Below are 22,051 nucleotides of genomic sequence, written 5' to 3'. Positions count from 1 at the left end.
GTTTTAGGTTAGAAGTTTACTTCTACTGACCCAAAAAGCAAAACCCTGTGCTCTCCAGCACAGCCAAATTTGACCTTGAGTTTGTTGCAGATATTCAAAGCCAAATTTAATTCTTTATCTTCTCTTAAGTTCTTCCTAATTGTCGCTAAATATGCATTAACTATGTGAAAGCATGTGGCAAAATAGCTTTGGTCCTGTACATGTTTAAACAGAATAAATGAGTTAAGATGATACGGACCACAGTAATGTCCAACCCTTCTCCTGGTAACTTCAGTGCTGAAATAGGATCAATGGTGATTTTGCTGATTTTCCTGTGCTATGTGGAAACCTTTGTAAAACTCTAAAGAATCTTTCCTCTGTATTTCTTACTCTTTGTGTTCTATGAATACTTTTGTCTGTAGCACCACTAAGTCTTGGTCTCTTCTATTCATTCCAAGTAGAGGTGGGTGCTCTTTGGCACCTGCTCGCTTATCACATTAGTTTTGGGCTGCTGTACACAGTGCTCAGTGTCACTGATCAGCTCCTGAGGGCAAGTGTTTGGTTCTTTGGAATTGTCTTTATGCCGTGATAAACCTCCGGCATAGATATGGAATTCTGTTAATTTCTCTATTTCATATTAGTTTTATGTTCTTTTTTTTTGTTGTTGTCTTCATCTGTGTTGTAATTTTTAGTCTATTTGTTTCTGTGTTTTTGAGGCTGGTTATAAAATTCTCCATGCAGCAATAAATGTTACGTTCAACTTGCAGGTACTGCAGGCTGTAAAAAGGTAACAAAATAAGATATGAGATAACTGCTTTGTGAGCTTGGTCTGCCATGATTTTAAAGTAAACAGACATGCCACCAGCGATGCAGCCTTTGCTTTTAAAGAGAAAGGAGGAATATTTTCTCTCTCTGGAAGGAATTTCATCTTTGTTCACATCAAGGCTGAATCATGCACTGTAGCAGGTAGCAGCATCAACAGAATGACTTAAAACTGGATGCATACTTTTGTTGGTGAGTGCATGCATATACGTGTATATGTACATGTTTTGTATATATGAGGAGAAAAAAGATTATGAAATAGAAAAAAAAAGAAGAAAGAAAAATAGAAAAATAAAAAAGAAAATAGAAAAATAGAAAAAGAAAAAAGAAATAAAACAGCTCAAAAAAGTCCCTCCTGTATCTGAAAACCTGCACTTGAGTTGCCTTGCTTCCATTAGCCAGCTGGCTAAACGCATGCATGCTCTATAAATACTGTCAGGAGAAAACTAAAACTAATATTGAGTAGAAACATACTAGCTTAAATTTTGATTCTGCTGAAGCAGATCAATGTTTTACCATTAACTTCAATTATGCAGGGACTTTCAGCCAGAAATTTTTAGATCTGATAGATATAGCAGAATCCCATTAAGACATTTAAAATGGAAGGTACAATATGCTTTGGTAATTTCACCGTAGAAAGTAAGTTAGATTACCTCTTAGCTTTTCAGTAGCATCACTGAACCCTTTATTTTTGCAGTGTATATTTCCACTAATACTGAATGCAGTGTCAAGGCAGATTTTTCAAATGTTTCCTCTTCTTTTAAAATTGTAATGAACACTATAAAATCTGAACAAAATGTATACATTATCAGATGTCAGAGTTTTGATGATAATACACTTATAAAAAGACCATATGGGTTGGATCTCTATTTTTGCTCTAAAGTTTCCAGATCCAGACTTAGGAACATAGCAGAAACTGGCAATGCTTGCATAGGTTAAATCTGTTATTTTTTTAAGTGATGAACACATTTAAGACAGAGTTTGGGAAAGTTCTGAAGTACAGCAGAGATCAGATCAGAGGATAGAACAGAGATCTAGGTAACGAATGTTTATGGCCCATTCACTTTCCAAAGGCCATGAACATGTGCTGAAGCAGTATTTCTAAATACAGGATTTAGGCCTAAATTTCTGTGCAAAGCTAGAGCACTGGTTTAAGACAAGTTGCATCAATTTCTTTTGTGAGTCAGTAGAGATGTGATAATAGGACCTCTGTGTGAGTCTTATTATGGCATTTGGCATCCTGGAATGAGACAGATGGATCCACTCTATCTACTGGTAGGAAGGTTATCACCTCAAAATTTAATGGGTAATAACATTTAGTTGAACGATATCTTCACTGGAAATTCAGATGTATCATAATTATCCCTCATTCTCTATGGAGCTTTTTCCATTGACATTTATGGAGCTTTTTCCATTGACATTTCTGTGTCCTTCACTGGATCAGATTTGGGCAAAAAGGTACTGTTACGTTAATTATTGCTAATCCAAACAGCTAATGGGCAGTGTCAGTACAGGTGAAACTTCAACAACTGTAAAGTGGGTGCTTTCTTGTCATTCTTCTGACAACCTGTGGAACCCCATAAAAATGTTAGTTTTTCCTAAGTCCTTTAGACGTTTCCTTTAAAGTCACAGGTAATACAATTTTAAATAGGAAATTACTCCTACAGTTTAAATAAAAAACAACACAAAACCCCAAGCCCCAAAGTAACGCCACCTTATTTGAAAGGAACTGTTTACCTTTAAATAGCTTTATATGTGGTTGTGTTATATATGTAGGTAGAGAAAGGCCTCAAGGATTTCTTGAGGCATTTTTCTTCTATTCTTGACAGCTGCAGCCTTGCAAGCAAAGCTGCTTTTGACTTCTGTTTTATGTCCCTAAGCAGAGGTAGGATTGTTTACTGAAAAGTCAGTCTTTAGACTATCAAAGAGGTTCCTGATCTTTTATATTTTCCTTTTAACAAAGAGCAAATGACTTTTTCTCCTTCTTAGTCTTACAGTTTGTAATTCAGTTGTAAATACGACAAAGGTGCTGTGTTCTGTGATCTTGAGGCTTCAGAGCATGCCAGAGAATTACTGTTTTGACATCTAAATTATCATTTATTCCTTCCTCCCATTGTGTGTCTGTGTAAATCTTATTTCTTACAGTTGTGAAAGGAAACTTCTGAAAATATAAAATAAATTTAAATCAGCGTTACCTTCTAAGGGCCTCAAACAGTCTGAAATAGTATCAGAGAGATACAGGGTGCTCTGTTCTTGTAAAAATATGGGGGCTGCTCCACTTCGCATTACTAAAACACAACATGTTAACATTTTTGAAGAAAAATGGAGTTGCAATGGAATATTCCACAAGGTGTTTTAGAATTTAGGGCTGACTACCTGGAAAGACGAGTCCTTAACTCTGGCTTACAGTCCGTTGAATCTCTGCAAAAGATGGTAATAAGTCACTGACAATTCCATTTACTTTTTAAATGGTAATGCATACACTGTTGTATTACTCAAAATTTCACCATCTCTTTTTTTTGAGTTTACTTGAATATGATAATGGAGAGTGATGGTGATTCCTTAATAGGAAAACAAACAATTGAGAGTTCTGACTCAAAGTCACAACTAGGTGAATGGTTTCAAATTAAATTGGTCACATGCTTATTTTAATGTTTTCTGGTCAAGGAGTAACGTGCTGCACTCGTTATTTTTAAAATGCCTCAGTTACCTTGTATCTATGCAAGTAGTTTCACGGTCTGATGTTGAATACAGCATTGCATAGTACCAACAGTTAAAACAAGGAGTTGTGCATGGTCCAAAAAGAATGACTCAATGTAAGATGGATAGTCTGTAAAACCATGAATGCTGTAAGTAAAACCAGTCAAGCAAGAAAGGTAGAAGGAAAGTTCATTTCGTCTGAGGTATGAGTCATGTCACATACTTGTAGAAAATTTGGTAGCAGAGGAAATGTTCATGAACTAGACTGTGTGCCTTTTTGTTCTCTTTCTAGCTATGTCAAGTGCTTTTGCTGTATCTTTCTTTTAAGCTGTGCTTTTGGTGGAAAAACAACTAGACTGTCTGACTCGCTGCAAGCAGAACAATCTCATATATATTTGTGGAAGCAAAGTCTGTTGTGCTCGAGTCCTTTAAAAAGAAAAATAAAATCTTTCTCCTCTTTTTTCTCCACAAAGCTATTCTAGTTTTGTCCCAGCTATGCCAATCTGTCACTGCAGCTGTCAGCATGATGCCTTTCCTTCAAAGCACAGAGATGGCTCAGCTGAAAGCACTGTTTCTAGTCAAGGGCAGGAAAAGGGCCTATGAAGGGAACACTAGTTATAAGGCTGGTAGCCTGCACAATCCATAGTCAGCATAAAATAATACGTACATATGGGTACAGACTAGAGCAGAAAGGAAAGTGGATGTGGAATGGGAAAACAGGATCATTCAATTCAGTACACTCAGTAAAATTCCATCTTTTGGAAATTGGTCTGGATTTATTTTGCAGGTGAAGAATTGTGAGTAAGTTCACTAAGGCCTCTGGCCATTTTTAAAATCTGATTGTGAAGTCTGGAAGCTCTTTGCATGCTACCTATCTTAAGAGAATGCTGTCTCTCATGAACTAATTATTATGGATTTTAATTAATCCTGCAAGTTAGGCAATTAGACATTTAAAACTTTTAAAACTCCCAACATAGTGATAGAGTATTTAGTTCTTGCCAACTGTCATCTCTCTTAAAATTTTGATCAAATTGAGCCAGCTTTGCTAGAGGTGTTTTTTAGCTGAGAAAAGTTAGCAAAAGAGTAATTAAATGTCTTGTTGAAGATTTCAGAGCAGGTCAAGGGGCAGAGATGGGAATAACTTCATTATCACTGTCTTCTAGAAGACCATTTCTTCTCACCCAGTCTCAAAAGTGGGTGGATAGTTTATATATGTATAGGTATATAGTGTGACAGATCACAGTAGGCTGAGATTCTAGAAAGAGCCTAGAGCCTTTTTTGCATGCATTTGTTAATTTATGCACAGTTGGAAGTATTCTTGATGAGCTGATGAACTGCTGTGTTGGATTTCTCAACATTCTCCACAACTGAAGCAATATCTGGGTATCTTTTTTAGAGCATTTGGTGAATTTGAGCATGTGACGTTTTTAAGTCAGAGTAGATATAGCCCATGATCTCAGAAAACAAGATCCTTCTTGTGGACTGCTACTTATAATCTCTGATTGTCTCTTGACCAATCCCTTGAGTAACTTCACTAAATGATGGGTCAGGGGAGGATCACTGGTATTCAAAGGAGCAGCTTAGATGCTCAGACTTGTGCTGTGGAAGGGGTGATGGGCAAGGTGAGAACCTGGGGGTCAGGGTTAGGTAGGAGGCTAACAAGGGAAAGATCTTGGCAGGTGCCACCAGGAAGCCTCAGCAAGGATTATGATGAACAGAGGGATGTGATTAGAAAAAGTCAGATCAGTTTATGAAGGGTAAATTGTACCTTGCAAACCTGACAGCTTTCTGTGATGAGATGACCAGCTCTGTGGATGAGGGGAAAGTAGTAGGTGCATTTTGCATTGATTTTAGCAAAGCTTTCAGCTCAAATTCTCAGTCTTGTAGCCAAGTGAGAGAGAGAGAGTGACTGGATGGGAGTGCTGGCAGATGTGTGGGACACTGGCTGGACCACCAGGCCCAAAAGGGAGTGGTCAGCAGTTTGGTGGTCTGTGGTCTGGCTGCTGACCAGTTACTTGTGGTGTTTTTGCTGAATTGATACTGGTGCTAGTGCTAATCTCTTCATTAATAACCAGAATGATCAGGTAGAGTTTTTAGCAAGTTTTTAGATAACATCAGAATGGGCAGAGGAGATGGTACACTAGCTATTCCAGTTGCTGTTCAGAGGGATCTCAACAGGCAGGAGAAATGAGCTGAGAGGAACCTCATAAAGTTCAATGACAGTAGGCAGGAGTTCCTACACCTGGACAGAATAAAACATGCAGCAGGCCAGGCCAGGCAGTCTGGCTAGGCAGCAGCTTTTCAGAGTGGACAACAAGTTGCACGAGTCAGCCATGTGTCCTCGCAGTACAAAAGGCTGACAGCAGACCGGGCCACACTAGTAACAACCTTGCCAGCAGCTTGAGGGCTGTCTGCTCCCTCAGACCTGCAAGACTGCACCCAGAGTACTGTGCCCATTCCCAGGCTCCCCAGTATGCCAAAGCATGTTGGATGGAGGATGACCAAGGTGTTGGAGCACAGAACAGTGGCAGGGTCTGGTACACAGACTGTACAAGAAAAGGGTGGGAGAGCTTGGTTTGTTCATCCTGGAAAAGAAGAGCTTCTGGGAGGAATCTAACTGCTGTCTTCAAGCATATAAGGGAGATTTGATAGGGGGATTGAGATATTGGCTGGAGAGGAGACGAAGCCAGACTCCTCTTAGATACTCTGAAGGACAAGAGGCTCCATACACAAGTTTCATTGGGGGAAATTCTGACCAGATATAAGAAAAAGCTCTTCTTAGTGAGGATGTTTGGGTCTGAAACTGGGACCTAGCAAGGCTCTGAAAGTCCTGAAAGCAGCTGGTCAGTGAGTGATTAGGAAGAAATTCTTTTCTTTACTCAGGTACCAGAGCAAGTTGCCCAGAGAAGCTGTGGATGCCCCATCCCTGGGAGTGTTCAAGGCCAGGCTGGATGGGCCTTTGGGCAACCTGGTCTGATGGGAGGTGTCCCTGCCCATGGCAGGGGAGTTGGAACTGGATGGGCTTTAAGGTCCCTTCCAACCCAAACTGTTCTGTGATTCTGTGAAAATTGCTATTTTTTAATGAAAACCTGATATGGATATAAAGCTCTGTTCCCAAATTGAGTTAGAAGTAATCAGTATAGTATAGGAATGCTTTGGAAAATTACTTCTGAAAGATTGTTATTTAATAGATACTGTTTTTTAAAGCAGTGGAAAGATGCTTTCATTCTGAAGATTGAAGACTTTGTTTATATTTGGTATTAGAGCTTTTCACATTGTATAAAAATACAAAAAAGATAAAATCTACGAAACACAAAATTTGGTAGAGGCAGTGGAATATTGTCAAAATTAATCTTTTTCTTCCTGTAGCAAAGGTATCAGTGTTTATATTGAACTCCAGAATAGTGTAGGCTAAGATTATAAAAAAGTAACCTTGTTTAACCCTCAGTGATAATACAGTTATAAATCATTCCATATGCCTAAAGCTAAAAATAGTATAATCAAATGACCTTCAGCTTTTATTTATTATTTCAAAGTGCCCAGTGTTATGGGGCACAACGAGAATAAATGTGTGTGTGTGTATGTGTGTTTGTGAAACATCTTTTCAGATACTACACATCTTTAGTATTAAACTATACATTACTATGATAACGGATACATGCCATGGTATATATACACACCATATTATATGTATTTTACTTTCAGTTTTTGCTTACAGGTTGCACAGTGGTATAGAAATAATGGCCTAAATCATCAGTGGCTTTTGTGCAATAATGTGCAATTTCTTTGAACACAGAGTTATCTCACAATAACTGGAAAGAATCTTACAAAATTGGAAAGAAACTGGGATACCCTCAAAACATTCAAATTATTGCACTAATTAATGTTACATTCTTAATTCAGGTTATGTTATTTAGGTTTGAGATCATATAGTCATAGAATCATAGGATGGTTTGGGTTGGAAGGGACCTTAAAGACCACCGAGTTCCAACCCCCTGCCATGCGCAGGCACACCTCCCACCAGACCAAGTTGCTCAAAGCCCCATCCAGCCTGGCCTTGAACACCTCCAGGGATGGGGCATCGACAGCTTCTCTGGGCAGCCTGTTCCAGTGCCTCACTACCCTTACAGTGAAGAATGTCCTCCTGATGTCTAACTGAATCTATCCTCTTTTAGTTTAAAGCCATTTAAAACCCTGCAGTGAGTATTTAACAATAGAAATGTGATTGGTGTCTTCAATAGCGCTGTGCTAATATATCCCTGCCATGCACAAAGAGACCCTGCAGTTTCTGCAACTTTAAAGTATAGACAGTCCTTCGTTGGCTAATATACAAATAGATAAATAGGATTAACAAGCTACTAGGCTAAGCATTAGTATGTAGGAGTAGTTTGATGTCATGCCCAAAGGGTCTTTGCAGACCAAGCAGGCACCAGTCAGGTGGAGAAGGGTTGCCCTCCATCACTTGTTGTAGTGGGCTGACAGCATGTTGATGTTTCTCCTCCTTAGTCTTTGAGGTGTTACCAACTCCATCTCAGCAGTTCTGCCTCTGACATTTTACTTATAGTGTGTGGCTCTACTATATACTTTACCACAGCTCTGTAATTTTCTCCAGTCTGAGCCAAGGTTATGCAGATGGGTCAAATCAGAGCTTGGCCTTGGATAACCACCACCGAACCCCAGCGTGGGACGGGGAAGAGGTTAGAGCATTTTGGGTTAATGGAAAGCAACATGGATATGGGTTTCATCAATAAGCTAAAGATCAGGTTGCACAGCTTTACAGATTCACAAATCTTTTGAAAACAGGTCTATACTTCAAACTCAACATCAACTGAGTGCACATGAAACAGTCAAGTTATACAGTTTTGATAAAAATATCACATTATACATGCATATATGTATACTACATATATATACATATACATAGTGATATAATATAGATAAATAGTGTAAGCATACAAAATGTTGAGTTTTATATTCTAGAAAGATCAATTGATCATCTTGGTTTTCCTTAAACACAAAAAGTGGACTGGTAAGGAAAGGGAAGAAGTAACCCTCACCCCCAAAATTGCCTAAATTGTAAATTGAATACATTGTTTCTTATAGGTCTACTCAAAAGCATGGATGTGATCCAAAGCCTATTGAACTTCAAAAGAAATAATGAAGTGAGCCATGATTTGGAGGCTGAGAATCTATTTCGTTCATCCTAAATTGATTGAACGGAATCCAATGTTATATGCTGTTGTACGATGTGAGTCCTGCATTTTGGTCACAACAACCCCATGCAACGCTATAGGCTTGGGGCTGGAAAGTTGTGCAGAGGAAAAGAATCTGGGGGTGCTGGTTGACACTCACCTGAACGTGAGCCAGAGGTATTCCCAGGTGGCCAAGAAGGCCAATGACATCCTGGCTTGTATCAGGAATAGTGTAGCCAGCAGGACCAGGCAGGTGATCATCCCCCTGTACTCTGCTCTGGTGAGACTGCACCTTGAGTACTGTGCTCAGTTTTGGGCCCCTCACAACAATAAGGACATTGAGGCCCTGGAATGTGCCCAGAGAAGGGCTATGAAGCTGGTGAAGGGCCTGGAACACAAATCCTGTGAGAAGAGGCTGATGGAACTGGGGTTGTTCAGTCTGGAGAAGAGGAGGCTCAGGAGAGACCTTATTGCTCTCTATAATCACCTGAAAGGAAGGTGTGTGTAGCTGGGGGTCAGCCTCTTCTTGCAGTTAACTAGTGATATCACTAGAGGGAATGGCTTCAAGTTGCACCAGGAGAGGTTCAGGTTGGAAATTAGGAGACATTTCTTCTCAGAAAGAGTGGTCAGGCATTGGAAAGGGTTGCCCAGGGAGGTGGTGGAATCATCGTCTCTGGGGGTGTTCAAGGAAAGGTTGAACCTGGCACTTAGTGACATGGTTTAGTGGGTGATACTGGTTGTAGGGTGATGGTTGGACCAGATGATCTTGGAGGGCTTTTCCAACCTTAATGATTCAGGGATCTATGATTCAATGGGTAGATGGGCTTTTATACTTTTAACTTAATTAAAAGTTGAAAATTTTAAATTTAATTTAACTTCAATATTAAAGAATTTCAGATTTTTACATTTCTTTTCTCTTTTTTTTTTTTTTTTTCTTTTAGGCAAGCCCTGCCCCTATAATTGTCAACACAGACACCTTGGACACAATCCCCTATGTAAGTATTAATTTAGTATAATATATATAATTTGTTTATTTTCCCAAATAAATTCTAATCAGTATTGGATAGAAGTTATAAACAAATCTTTCAGTTAATTGTCTCTTTTACAGTAACACAGCTTATTCATTTCTAGAAGAAGAAATCAGGAATAATAACTGTACTCAGGTGAATTATAACATTATAAGCACGTAATTTGTAGTTGAGACTTCAACACATGAACTGTAACTTACTAAAACTAGCCTTTCTTTGAAAAAAACTGTGATTTCATTAAGTCGTTCCTCTTTACTAGTAACAGAGAGCATTAATATTTCCTTTTTAGAGCAGCATACACACTTCTAGTTTATTAAGATTCTAGAATCATGGAATAATATTAAAATGATGCAATAGCTCTTAATTTTTCTCTATATATCCCTTTTGTAGATAATAACTACATGACAAATAGCAGCACAAACTAGATGATTTCATATGTTGTTATTAATGTATTTTTACATGGCTTCTATTTTTATGGCTTATAATAAAAACAATTTTACCTTAAAATAAATACATGTTTTTACTAAAGAAAAAAAAAATCTGCTTTTTGCATGCATTTGATAACAATGTCATTGTAGAATTTAAAAACAACCATAGTTGAAGGTAAAAGGCATAGAGAAAAACAAGGTGGATATATAATAAGACAAGTAACAGGCTTAAGTGATTGCATGCAAGAAAAGCAAGTAGTATGAAGCTAGCCAGCCAGTATCAAATCTTTCTCCTTGTATACTCTTAGTACTCTTTTTAAAGCTCCTAATTAATGTCTCTCATCTGTCGGGTGTTGTCCATATCTGTTTCTTATGGTTCCAATGCATAAATATAATTATTTATCCACTTATGCTAATGATTTTGCTGGTTTCTGTCTTACAGAAGCCTACTGATGAGAAGTTTAATAGGAGTTATCCTTGCTACCTTTGTTTCTGACAATTTATAAAACTTAGAAAATATTGTGTAGAACACACGTAAAGATCATAGCCAAGAGCAATTTAGAACAATGACACTGCTGTAAAGCAGAAGAGAACTTAATCCCATGTTGGGAATTTCAGCCACTGGGAAGGGCAGAAAAGTTAAATAAAATTTCTCCGTTCATTTGCATCAAACTTTCTTAAACAATTTCCTAGTTTCATTTTGAAGTCTCAGTTTTCCTTCCTAACATCAGAACCATCTGCTGTGCTCTCACTTCCAATAGGTCTGGCTTTTCTTCTGTTTTAATGAGACATTTTACACTTACTGTTCCCTATGATCCATCATGAAGGACATTGTGAGCCCCAGTTCTCATTTCCAGTGCTGGACCTGTGCCCAGGACAATCCACAGTTACAGTGTTAGAATTCCTAAATACAGATGCATTACGCTAGTGACAAGATGTTCAATCAATATGATTTATTCTTACAACAAAGTCTATTGATACTTATACACTTTTATACTACTTTTATACTAGTCTCCCTTTTTCTTATAAAAAATAAAAATAAAAATAAGACAATAACACGACAAAACACATTCAAGAGAAATATTGACAGTAGACTGAAAAGTGCCTGTGGGCTGCTTCAGTCTCCAACGCATGATGTGAACTAGATAAATAAACAGAAGGTACTTGTTGTAAAAATAGACAATTCTGAGTTAGTCACCTTCTCTTACCCAGTATATGGGAAGATTTATGTCCCTTAAAAATGGGGCACAACAGAGCTTCCAAAGAGGGGCTTATTTAGACTAGTCAATAATAAATGTCAAGGTGAAACCTATCTGTGGAGTCCAGGCCAACACAGTGCCCCACAGGACATGGGGTCTTTGCTTTACAAATAGACATTTCTTTCTGATCAGGATTTATATGCTTGAACATCTTCCGGAATGAGAAAGACAAACATATGGGCAAACATCCTCTTCCTCCAGCCTCATGTTTGGGAGAGTGGGCTGGGAGACCTGGGTTCTTCTTCATGCTCCCAAGACTGGTTCAGTTTAGTTTGGCTTAGTTTCATTTTGTGGTATTTCCTCTGCGAGGAAGGTGCTGTACTTGCTGAGCCAGAGACATGTTTGCTTCTGTGCGAGTCCCCTACTGAGTAGGTGAGCATGTGAAAAACAGGTTTACCGACAGCCTTGGCCCATGTCATGGGTTGACTTTGGCCAACAGCCAAACACCCAGCGAGCCCCTCTCTCACTCCCCTCTCCCATGGGATGGGAAGAAAATAGAAGGAAGGCAAGAAGACAGATAGGTGGAGGTAACGACAATTCAATAGGGAAAGCAAAAGGTGTGTGTGCAGGCAAAGCAAAAAGAGGAATTCACTCACTACTTCCCATTGGCAAGCAGATATTTAGCCACTTCTTGGAAAAGAGGCCTTCAGCACATGTAGCGGTTGCTTGGGAGACAAACGCTATAACCACAAACATCTTCCCCTTCGTCTTCCTTTCCTTGAGCTTTTATTGCTGGGCAAAATACCATATCGTATAGAATATCTTTTTGGTCAGTTTGGGTCAGCTGTCCTGGCTGTGTCCCCTCCCAGGACTTTACCTATTCCAGCCTAATCGCTGCAGGAGAGGAAGGGAAGAGTGGGGAAGAGAGAAGGCTGTGATGCTGTGCAATCTCTGTTCAACAAAAGCCAAAACACCGGTGTGTTATCAACACTGTTTCAGCCACAAGCATCATAGCATCACATGGGCTGCTATGAAGAAAACTCCATCCCAGACAGACCCAGTACAGCACATATATAATAACATGTAGGTGTTAGAGAGGCTTGTCACTCTCTTAAATATTTGGAAAGACAGAGGAAAGTCTTCCAAAACTCCATGAGCTAAGTATATAGTAATTCAGCTATCGTCATATTATTTATCTTGCAGGAAATAACATTTAGATATGCCCTAAAGTGTTTTTTGTTTTGCTTTGTTTTTCGGACAGGTCAATTCAGAGATAAGAGAAAACAGAATTTAATTATTACTTTGAAACTTGAATATGAGTTGTACACCTGCCTTTTTAGCACTGTCAGAACCTTCAGACATGACTGGAGGAAGATTGCGCATATCTAGGAACATCTCTGGTGAATGTGTAAATAACCTTAGCATTAGTCAGCTGGTTAATAAAGCATCTGAAAGTTATTATTCTTTTTTAATTATCATGAAATCTTGTCTACCCCTATAGGAACAAATTATTTTATGGATCAGAGAAACTAAGTTCAATTATATTATTTCCTGTCCCATGCTGGATGCATCCATCTTGCAAGTGGACAAGAGAGTAGCCGATCCTCTCTCATAACTGTACCCTATCTAACACACACAGCAGCACTGAGGGTCAGGGCTGGAGTCTTTTTAAGTGCCTGATATTCAGCTGCTGTCGTCATGCCTCAAAGTGCATTTAGAGTCCAGTAAGCCTCCTGTCAGAGGAAAAGACAGACAATTTTAGGTCTTAAAAATTGGACCATATTTCCTATGTCCACATTCTTTTCCTCATATCCTGTTTTTCTCTAGTCCTGGGTACTTGTCCTTTAGTTCTTTCCTTGGAATGTGCATTCCACAAATCTGAGTAATTCTAAATTAACTTGTTAAAAATAAATAAATAAATAAGTAAAGCAAATGGATATATAAAGGAGAGGTTGGACAGGACTTTAGGCAACCTGATCTATTGGGAGGTGTCCCTGCTCATGGCAGTGGGGTTGGAACTGGATGATCTTTTAGGTCCAATCCAACCCAAACCATTCTATGATATGCAAGTGTTACATCTTGTGAAAATTTTTGACATAACTGTTTTTTGATTTCTGACTGATACCTTATGTAAGACGCTTTTCATGAAACCTGGGCTTTAAAAATACTTTCTCCAGCCTATTTCAAAAACTGTATTAAAACAATATATATTTTTTTCCTTTATCAAATCTATAATTTTCTATAATAACTATTTTTTCTGTAGTATCTAAATAACTATAATTTTCATTGTATTTAACAAAGTTAAGTAATTCATTTATTTTCAAACATGAAATGCTGAAATAAACCTGAATTTTCAAATTTTGGTAAATAGGTTGTTCTTACTTTTCTCTGCCATTGCTAGCCACACCTGAAAGTCTGATAGATGAATAAATAAACTCAGGCTATTTTTAGTGTTTTACATACCAGATGGAGACTTCTTATGATATCACTCAGCTCTTGACTCAGCAGCACAAGAAACCTGTTTCAGTGTTTCCTTTTATGCAATATAGATCCAATGCATTTCCATTTCAATAAGAACACTGCTATTTGTCTCCTCCAAAAATTCCTGAGTGTTTTCAGAAGGAGGGGGCCTCATAGCAATGACTAATATTGCAAAAGCATTTTCAAATGTAATATTTCCAGTGGTCCACCAGATATAAATTTAATTTTTACTGTTGATATAGAACTGGTAAACAGTGTGATTTGTCTTATTAACAATATAATGATTTCAATTTGTGTAATTAAACCTTTTGGTGCTGTTGACATTCTTCAAACCTTTCAACTCAACAGCTGAAAAAAAAATTATCCTGTGAGAGACTGTTTTTCATCAATATACTTTTCTTAAAAGAGATAAAAGAAAAGGCCTTATTCTACTATACTGTATGTTATTCTTTATAATTTGGGCCTGCAGCAAGTAACAGAAGAAACTGTTAATTAGCTTTGTTTCTAGGTTCAGTGACTTGAAAACTTTGGCTTGCCATGCTTTGGACGTGGGAATAAATTGATAGGAAACTTCTATGGTACAAAATGAATTATTCTGTGGCATTTTAAGCACAATTAAACATTTGTGGGAGTTTGTTTGTTCTTTATTCTTTGGCTGTAAATTTTAGATCTTTTTGTATAATGAAAAGCATTAATTTAATACTGTATGAATCATCTCAGTTTCTCTGCTGCACAGAATAAGCCTTATTTATTTCTTTTTGAGTTTCCAATATGCTGTGTAGTTAAGTGAAAAGTAAATATAAGGCTGGCTTTACTGCATCAATTTCAGAAGTTGATGTGAACCTTCCCATTTATTTTGTGATGGAATTTCATTTCCTGTTCATCTTAGCTTCATGTTAATCTTAAATTCTCTCAGGTTCCTTGGTCGCTCCCTTCCTCCCCCCACCTTGTCACAAAGATAAGAGCTAAGAAATACATACTTTATTCTCCTTCTGTTCCCAGTGAGTTCCTTGTACTTCTTCAGTCTCTCATTGTTCTTCCAAATTATTATCATTGTCATTATTTTATTGTTTTGCTTTGCTAACTGTGCTGCCTATGCTTGAGCTCTGTGCAGATACTCTTGTTTCCCAAAGAAGTAATTTTCAGGCTACATTGGTTTGGTTTTTGTGTGCTGTAATCAAATCCTTGGCTTATTTTGTATGCTTATTTACATGCCTGAGCACAGCCATGCAGACGCTTTGTTGGATCTGTGCTTAGGGACACCAAGAGCTCAGAGCTGTTCTGGGGCAGTTGCTCTGTGACAGCTCCTGTGCTGGAAGTGTGGAGGCCATGATGATGCCAAAATAGGGTTGTTAGGAAAAAGTTTTACCTTTCTCCTCTGTCTTAGCTAGTCAGCCAATACACTTGCATTTAGCACATGAAAGGAGGCACATAAAGGCTGTGAAGAAAAGTAAATTCTTCCTATTCTGACTGGAAAAAAAATGGGGAGCCGTGCAAATTTCTGAAAGAGAGTCAGTAACCTAAAGTCTTTTATTGGGTAGCATGAAATAGGCAGTCTGGACCTAAAGAATTAAATTGGAGGAAGGAGGTAGCCTTACATATTTCCACAATAAAACAAAAGTCATGTGACATTACATAGCAAATATGAAATGTAGTACGTAACTATGACTGATGAGTAAATATTTGAAGAGAACAGTAATAGAGGAGTAAAAGGAAATTCTTGTCTAAAAAGCTAGGATTTGAATTTTCGCAAAGCTAGGGAGCTCTTGGAATTGGGAATTTTGGATTCGTGTTTTAAAATATATGAAATAAATACAAATATAAACATATAAATATGTATATGCATGTATATTTGCCCATTTACTTATCATCTGAATAAATTTGTTGCTTCCTCCTAAATAGTTTGATGATAGTTTTGGAAGTTAGATTGCACATCTCATTATCTTGAATGACTCGTATATTTTCCAGATTGTTAAACACCAGTTTTGTTTGTTTGTTGTTTACACTCATCTTTCAGTCTGTCAGTTAACGTGGATTACAGTGAAAGAGCTAAATGAGGTAGAGCTCTGTGCTAGCTTTTATAACCTGTATTGGCTTGGCTTCTCTGTTTTGGCCCTTGAATTGTAACACAGTGTTGTTTGGCCTGGTGATCACTCCTGTGTTCTACATGCCATCATTTCTATAGTGGGATAAGAGATTTTTCTTTTATAATAGCAGTATTGGCAAGATTGACTTAATTCATGTTTATAAAATATGTTGAGATCATTAGTAAAAAGGATGCTATATAACAAAAGATTAGTGAATTAACATAATACAATTCATCCTGAAACCTGTATAAGTAAAAGGACCTTCATCTGGCAATTTGCTGACTTAAATGGATTTTCGCATGATGGGTAGTAGAAAAACAGGTTAATACTGTCCAAAATCCAAACCAAAAGTACAGAATGGATCTTATGAATCTGACTTATTTTGCCTCTATTTCATATCCTTATTTATTTTTTTATTTTTTTATTTTTTTATTTTGTACCTGAAAACCTGTATATACCTGTATACCTGTATATACCTGTATATCACTGTTTTTACTGAGTTTCTCTTTAAAATTCTGGAGGCAATTCTGAATATTTAAGCTTGTCATATTGATAGAACTTTTAACTAGGGAAAAAAGCATATCTCTAAAGTAAAATAACTTCAAGATTTTAGGAAATTTATTTTATATTTCTCAGAGATGAACACTAATTTGCATATTTGAGTGCTGCATATCAGATTACGTGAAAAATCAGAAGAAAACCTTCATTGTGTCTGGCTGTAGGTACGAATATCAACATTCTGTCCATCCATCAAGTAAAAGTATCCCTTGGTCACGTATCTAATTACTTCTTCACACTTTTATTCTGCAGAAGCCTAATACTTCCCATTTTCAATTGCCTTTGAATAACCCTGGCCTTTAGATTCAATCAAGAGGCTCTTCCTGTAGGCATTTGATTGAAACTTTGCCATTAACAGACTGGGAGAGAAGAGGTTATTGAGCTGCAAAGAGGTCAACTAATACACTTGTCCATGTCCTGCTGCTTCAGGTGTCCAAAGCAGAGAAAATGCATAAGTAATGCCTCCTACTTTTTGGATTTGGACTACTTACAGAGCACGTATTTAAGCATTTTAGTCCCAGAACATGGGTGTGCTTGAGAAGCAAATTTTCTTTTTGTCCTTATTTACCAGTCTTCAGTTCACATGATGGAGCTCATGAAATAGACTTTCTGACAGAAAACTAAACTGGAAGATGGGCTTCTGGATACCCTTTGATCACTAACAGGCAGTCAGTGCCCTGGACTGCACTGAAGTTAGTCTGAAATAAAGCCCTGGAATGAAGTACAGTGCTCTGGTTTCACGACTCTTCTGCCCTGTGAATCTGTGTCTGTTGAGCTACTCCTCTTATCCTTGTAGCCTCCACTGTGGGGAAGCCAGAATGGCTCTAAACAGTTATTTTTCTCTCTCTGAGAGAAGTCAAATATACTTGTATGTGTATGCATCCCCCTCCTCTATGCCCAGATATACTTCATTTTTAATTCATCTAAGAGAATTCATCCATGAGGTCAGTATGTGCTGCAGAATTCAGAGCAGAGCTCGTCTATTAGACTTGTTTGAACCACTTGGAGATCTGAATCAGCCTAGAATTGCATCGCCCAAACTGACCTAAACGTAGTTTGAATTTGTTTTTGTATTGCTCTCCCTGGCCTTGAATTAGATTCTACTTTTGTGTCATTTTTGATATATTACACTATAGACCCAGAGTTAACATTACTGTATTTTTAGCAGTCAGCTAAAACTGGTAGAGTCTCTGGGTTTGCGAGGATCCAGTGGTTAACATAACCTCTTGAAATTGTGCTTTTATAGTACAGTTTATGGTGTTAAGCCGTCACACCCGTTGTCTTCCATAAATGTTTTTTCTTTTTTCTTTTAAGGTTTTATTCTTTTGCATAAAAGGCATAATTGGAAAACATAATTAAAAAGTTGATAATGCTGTTCAAGTACACAAAACTATTTTTTTCATGGCATTAACTTCACTCTTAATTTCTTTGTCATGAAGTCACAGTTCTGAAATGAAGTGGGAAACACAGCATGATGAGTACATGTGAATAATTATCTGTAGACTTAATTTCTTTGTGGTTTCAGACAATGACATTTGCAGATAAATTTCACTGTTTCAGAAAGGTGTAGACCTTAACTGAAAGCTGTTTTCAAAAATGAAGAGTTAGTACAGGTGTCATTATCTTAATAGTTTCAATTAGATAAAGGACGAACAGAGCTTTCACATTCCATAAGACTTCATTTTGAAGGATTTCAGATATTAGATAGGCAAAATTTGAAATGCTGTTGTCAGAGATAGAAGTATTACTTTGACCTTGGATAACCTGAGAAGTAAAGAGAAATACGTGCTCAGTATTGAATAGAAAGCTAATTTGGTTGAAAAGTGGAAAAGAAAAATACTGGTTTCTTATTTTATTGGAAATGTTAGGGCTTAACTTCTGTGATGCTTCAATCCAAAGGATTGAATGGATTGTGGTGCTTCAATCCAAAATTTCTGTGTACAAGAAAACTTCTTTGCAATTTCAAGGATATTTATTTTTTATGTCTAGAATTGATTTATGTTTTGCTTTGCAAAGTACCTCTTAAAGTTCAGCCAAGGCAAGTTTGTTGTTATTGTGGCAGTACATAATGCATCATTTGTAGCAATATTGGTTACAAAAGGTTTCCTTCCCTTATAATCTGGTATGTATTGCTCTTTACATTTTCCTTTGCAGTTTTTTATAATATGAGTTTTTTTAACATTATTTATGTTAACTGATTTAAAATTTTAAGAATGTTTTCAGTGTATTCCTATTCTTTACCTAGAACAATGAAAACAAATCTGAACATGGTCTTACTATAATAAAAATGCAGAATCAACGACTGAAATTCTCTCTCATTTCCCCCAATTTTTAGCCAGGGATTAACTGATCTGTGCTGTAAAATGAACAGACCTTCAGCACAGTTTCAGGAAATGTTCTGAAGCAAAGTCTGTACTGTTGCAGATTGTGAGTGTTGACTGTTTTAGAGTGTGACTCATTTCTAATCCACATTTTACATAATAATAATTAAAAAAAAAAAAGAAAAAAGATGGCACTTTTAATGCAGTGAATGGATGAATCAGCCTCAATGGTAAATTATATTTTTAATCAGTGTTTAGATGACCTAGCTTTCTGCATACAGTAGCAAACCCAAATATACTACAGATAATATCTGTTTTCCTGATATTAAAAATCCTGACTCCCATAATTTTCTGTAGAAGGTTGACTTAGTTTGAGGGTCATAGAAAGTAAAGATACATAAAGGAGACAAATTTCCACTTTGTGAAGATTATTAATAATGACAAATGACAACTGAAGTGCAATTTTTTTTATTTTTTACTTTAACTTACATTGGCACATTATCAGCTGTCTAGTGATATATGCTTGTAAATTGTTCTGCATGAAGATGAGAATAGTTTAAATTTCAGATTCTTTTTAGTCATATATTGTCTGTACTGAATATACAATGCTTTATATTAGCTAGGCAGAAAAATTCTCTTTATTGGATCTTGCCAATGTGATTGTTTCATTCTTTACCGAGCTTAATTGGGTAGTAGTGTGGTCATAAAAAATTAATCTTGTATAATGTCCAGCATCAGGACTTAAACTTCACAAAGGTGATGGAACGGTGAGAATAACATACTGTGTTTATCTTGAAACTATTGAGCTATAATCATTTTTCAAATAATGTGCACAGTACAAGTTTGATTAATCACTCTGAGAGAACTGGCGGAGGAGCTGGCCAAGCCGCTTTCCATCATTTATCGGCAGTCCTGGCTATCAGGGGAGGTCCCAGTTGACTGGCGGCTAGCAAATGTGGCGCCCATCTACAAGAAGGGCCGGAAGGTAGACCTGGGGAACTATAGGCCTGTTAGTTTGACCTCAGTGCCAGGGAAGCTCATGGAGCAGATTATCTTGAGTGTCATCACGCGGCACCTACAGGGCAACCAGGCGATCAGGCCCAGTCAGCATGGTTTTATGAAAGGCAGGTCCTGCTTGTCGAACCTGATCTCCTTCTATGACAAAGTGACACGCTTAGTGGATGAGGGAAAGGCTGTGGATGTGGTCTACCTTGACTTCAGTAAGGCTTTTGACACCGTTTCCCACAACATTCTCCTCAAGAAACTGGCTGCTCGTGGCTTGGACTGGCGTACACTTTGTTGGGTTAAAAACTGGCTGGATAGCCGGGCCCAAAGAGTTGTGGTGAATGGAGTCAACTCCAGTTGGAGGCCGGTCACTAGTGGAGTCCCCCAGGGCTCAGTACTGGGGCCAGCCCTCTTCAATATCTTTATCGATGATCTGGATGAGGGGATCGAGTGCACCCTCAGTAAGTTTGCAGATGGCACCAAGTTAGGTGCGTGTGTCGATCTGCTCGAGGGTAGGAAGGCTCTGCAGGAGGATCTGGATTGGCTGGACCGATGGGCTGAGGCCAACTGTATGAAGTTCAACAAGGCCAAGTGCCGGGTCCTGCACCTGGGGCACAACAACCCCAAGCAGAGCTACAGGCTGGGAGAGGAGTGATTGGAAAGCTGCCTGGCAGAGAAGGACCTGGGAGTACTGGTTGATAGTCGGCTGAATATGAGCCAGCAGTGTGCTCAGGTGGCCAAGAAGGCCAACAGCATCCTGGCTTGTATAAGAAGCAGTGTGGCCAGCAGGTCTAGGGAAGTGATTGTCCCCCTGTACCCGGCTCTGGTGAGGCCACACCTCGAGTACTGTGTTCAGTTTTGGGCCCCTCACTATAAGAAGGACATCGAGGCCCTGGAGCGTGTACAGAGAAGGGCTATGAAGCTGGTGAGGGGTTTGGAGAACAAGTCTTATGAGGAGCAGCTGAGGGAGCTGGGATTGTTCAGCCTGGAGAAGAGGAGGCTCAGGGGCGACCTTATCGCTCTCTATAGGTACCTTACAGGAGGCTGTAGCGAGGTGGAGGTTGGTCTATTCTCCCACGTGCCTGGTGACAGGACGAGGGGGAATGGGCTAAAGTTGTGCCAGGGGAGGTTTAGGTTGGCTATTAGGAAGAACTTCTTTACTGAAAGGGTTGTTAGGCATTGGAATAGGCTGCCCAGGGAAGTGGTTGAGTCACCATCCCTGGAGGTCTTTAAGAGACGTTTAGATGTTGAGCTTAGTGATATGGTTTAGTGGAGGACTTGTCAGTGTTAGGTCAGAGGTTGGACTCGGTGATCTTGGAGGTCTCTTCCAACCCAGATGATTCTGTGATTCTGATTTCACCATCATCTTTCTCTTTAGCAAAAGCAGATTGCAGTTGTATTAATAGTGCCCTTTCTTACTCTGTAAATTGTAAAAGTCTCCAACTGTTCATATGACCTCTTGTTATTCCTCCAGAGGAGGACAAACATAATTTGCAGCTGGTGCTTTCAATACAGTTTTATTTCTTCCGGTCATTAGGTATTTCTTTGAAGTTTGTTTGTAAAATAAGTCAGAGAATTGCTCATCTTTTCTTCTCCAGGCATTTAATTTTCATGTAGAAGGACATAAATAAATTCTAGTTATGGAATATTTTAATCATATATCTTGTCATTGAACATTGTCCATCTTTCTTTCAAATGGGGGACCAAAGTCCAGGGGCCATTCTCATGTGTTAAGAGGACTGATTTCATGAATAAGACAAGTTGCTCTTTAGTCAGGTGGTGATAAGTTTTGCTGTGTTAGCTGCTTCTTAGATATGTGTTGTTAATCCTTGTGAACAAGAAGTTACATCATTTTGCTTTCTCTGAGCTTGTGAGGAAGAGCAGAAAACCACCTTGAATATGTCTCAACCATTCAGATTGTCTTTTTTTTTTTTTTTTTTTCCTGCAGCAAAATTAATTGGGCATAAGGGAGCTGTTCTGCTATGCTTTTAGTTACAGAGTGCAAAGGACTGTGGCTTCCTACCCTTACATATACTAAAAAGTCTTCCAAGATTTTAAGAGAATGAATCTTTCTACTGCTATAAAAATATTAGTAAAGCAGGTAATTCATGCGTAAAATTCTGTTTCTGTGGAATGCATACGTTTGTTTATAAATATGAATATTTATTGTTTATGTGATTTTTCTTATTATTTATTGTTATTATTTGTGCAGGTATTTTAATTACCTTTTCAAGTCTGCTCTCTCCTGCAG

General features: G+C 38.1%; 1 protein-coding gene across 1 annotated transcript in view; it reads left to right on the top strand.

The window, feature by feature from the left end:
• The window catches only part of DLG2 (discs large MAGUK scaffold protein 2), a 1,015,643-nt gene that overhangs the window by 616,375 nt on the left and 377,217 nt on the right, over positions 1-22,051 (top strand). The window contains 1 exon segment of the mRNA XM_040544402.1: positions 9,635-9,688. Coding sequence (XP_040400336.1) covers positions 9,635-9,688 — 54 coding nt within the window.

Source organism: Cygnus olor, chromosome 1 (assembly GCF_009769625.2).
Source record: "Cygnus olor isolate bCygOlo1 chromosome 1, bCygOlo1.pri.v2, whole genome shotgun sequence".
In the NCBI taxonomy this organism is placed as follows: domain Eukaryota; kingdom Metazoa; phylum Chordata; class Aves; order Anseriformes; family Anatidae; genus Cygnus; species Cygnus olor.
This window is presented reverse-complemented; position numbering and strand designations above follow the sequence as displayed.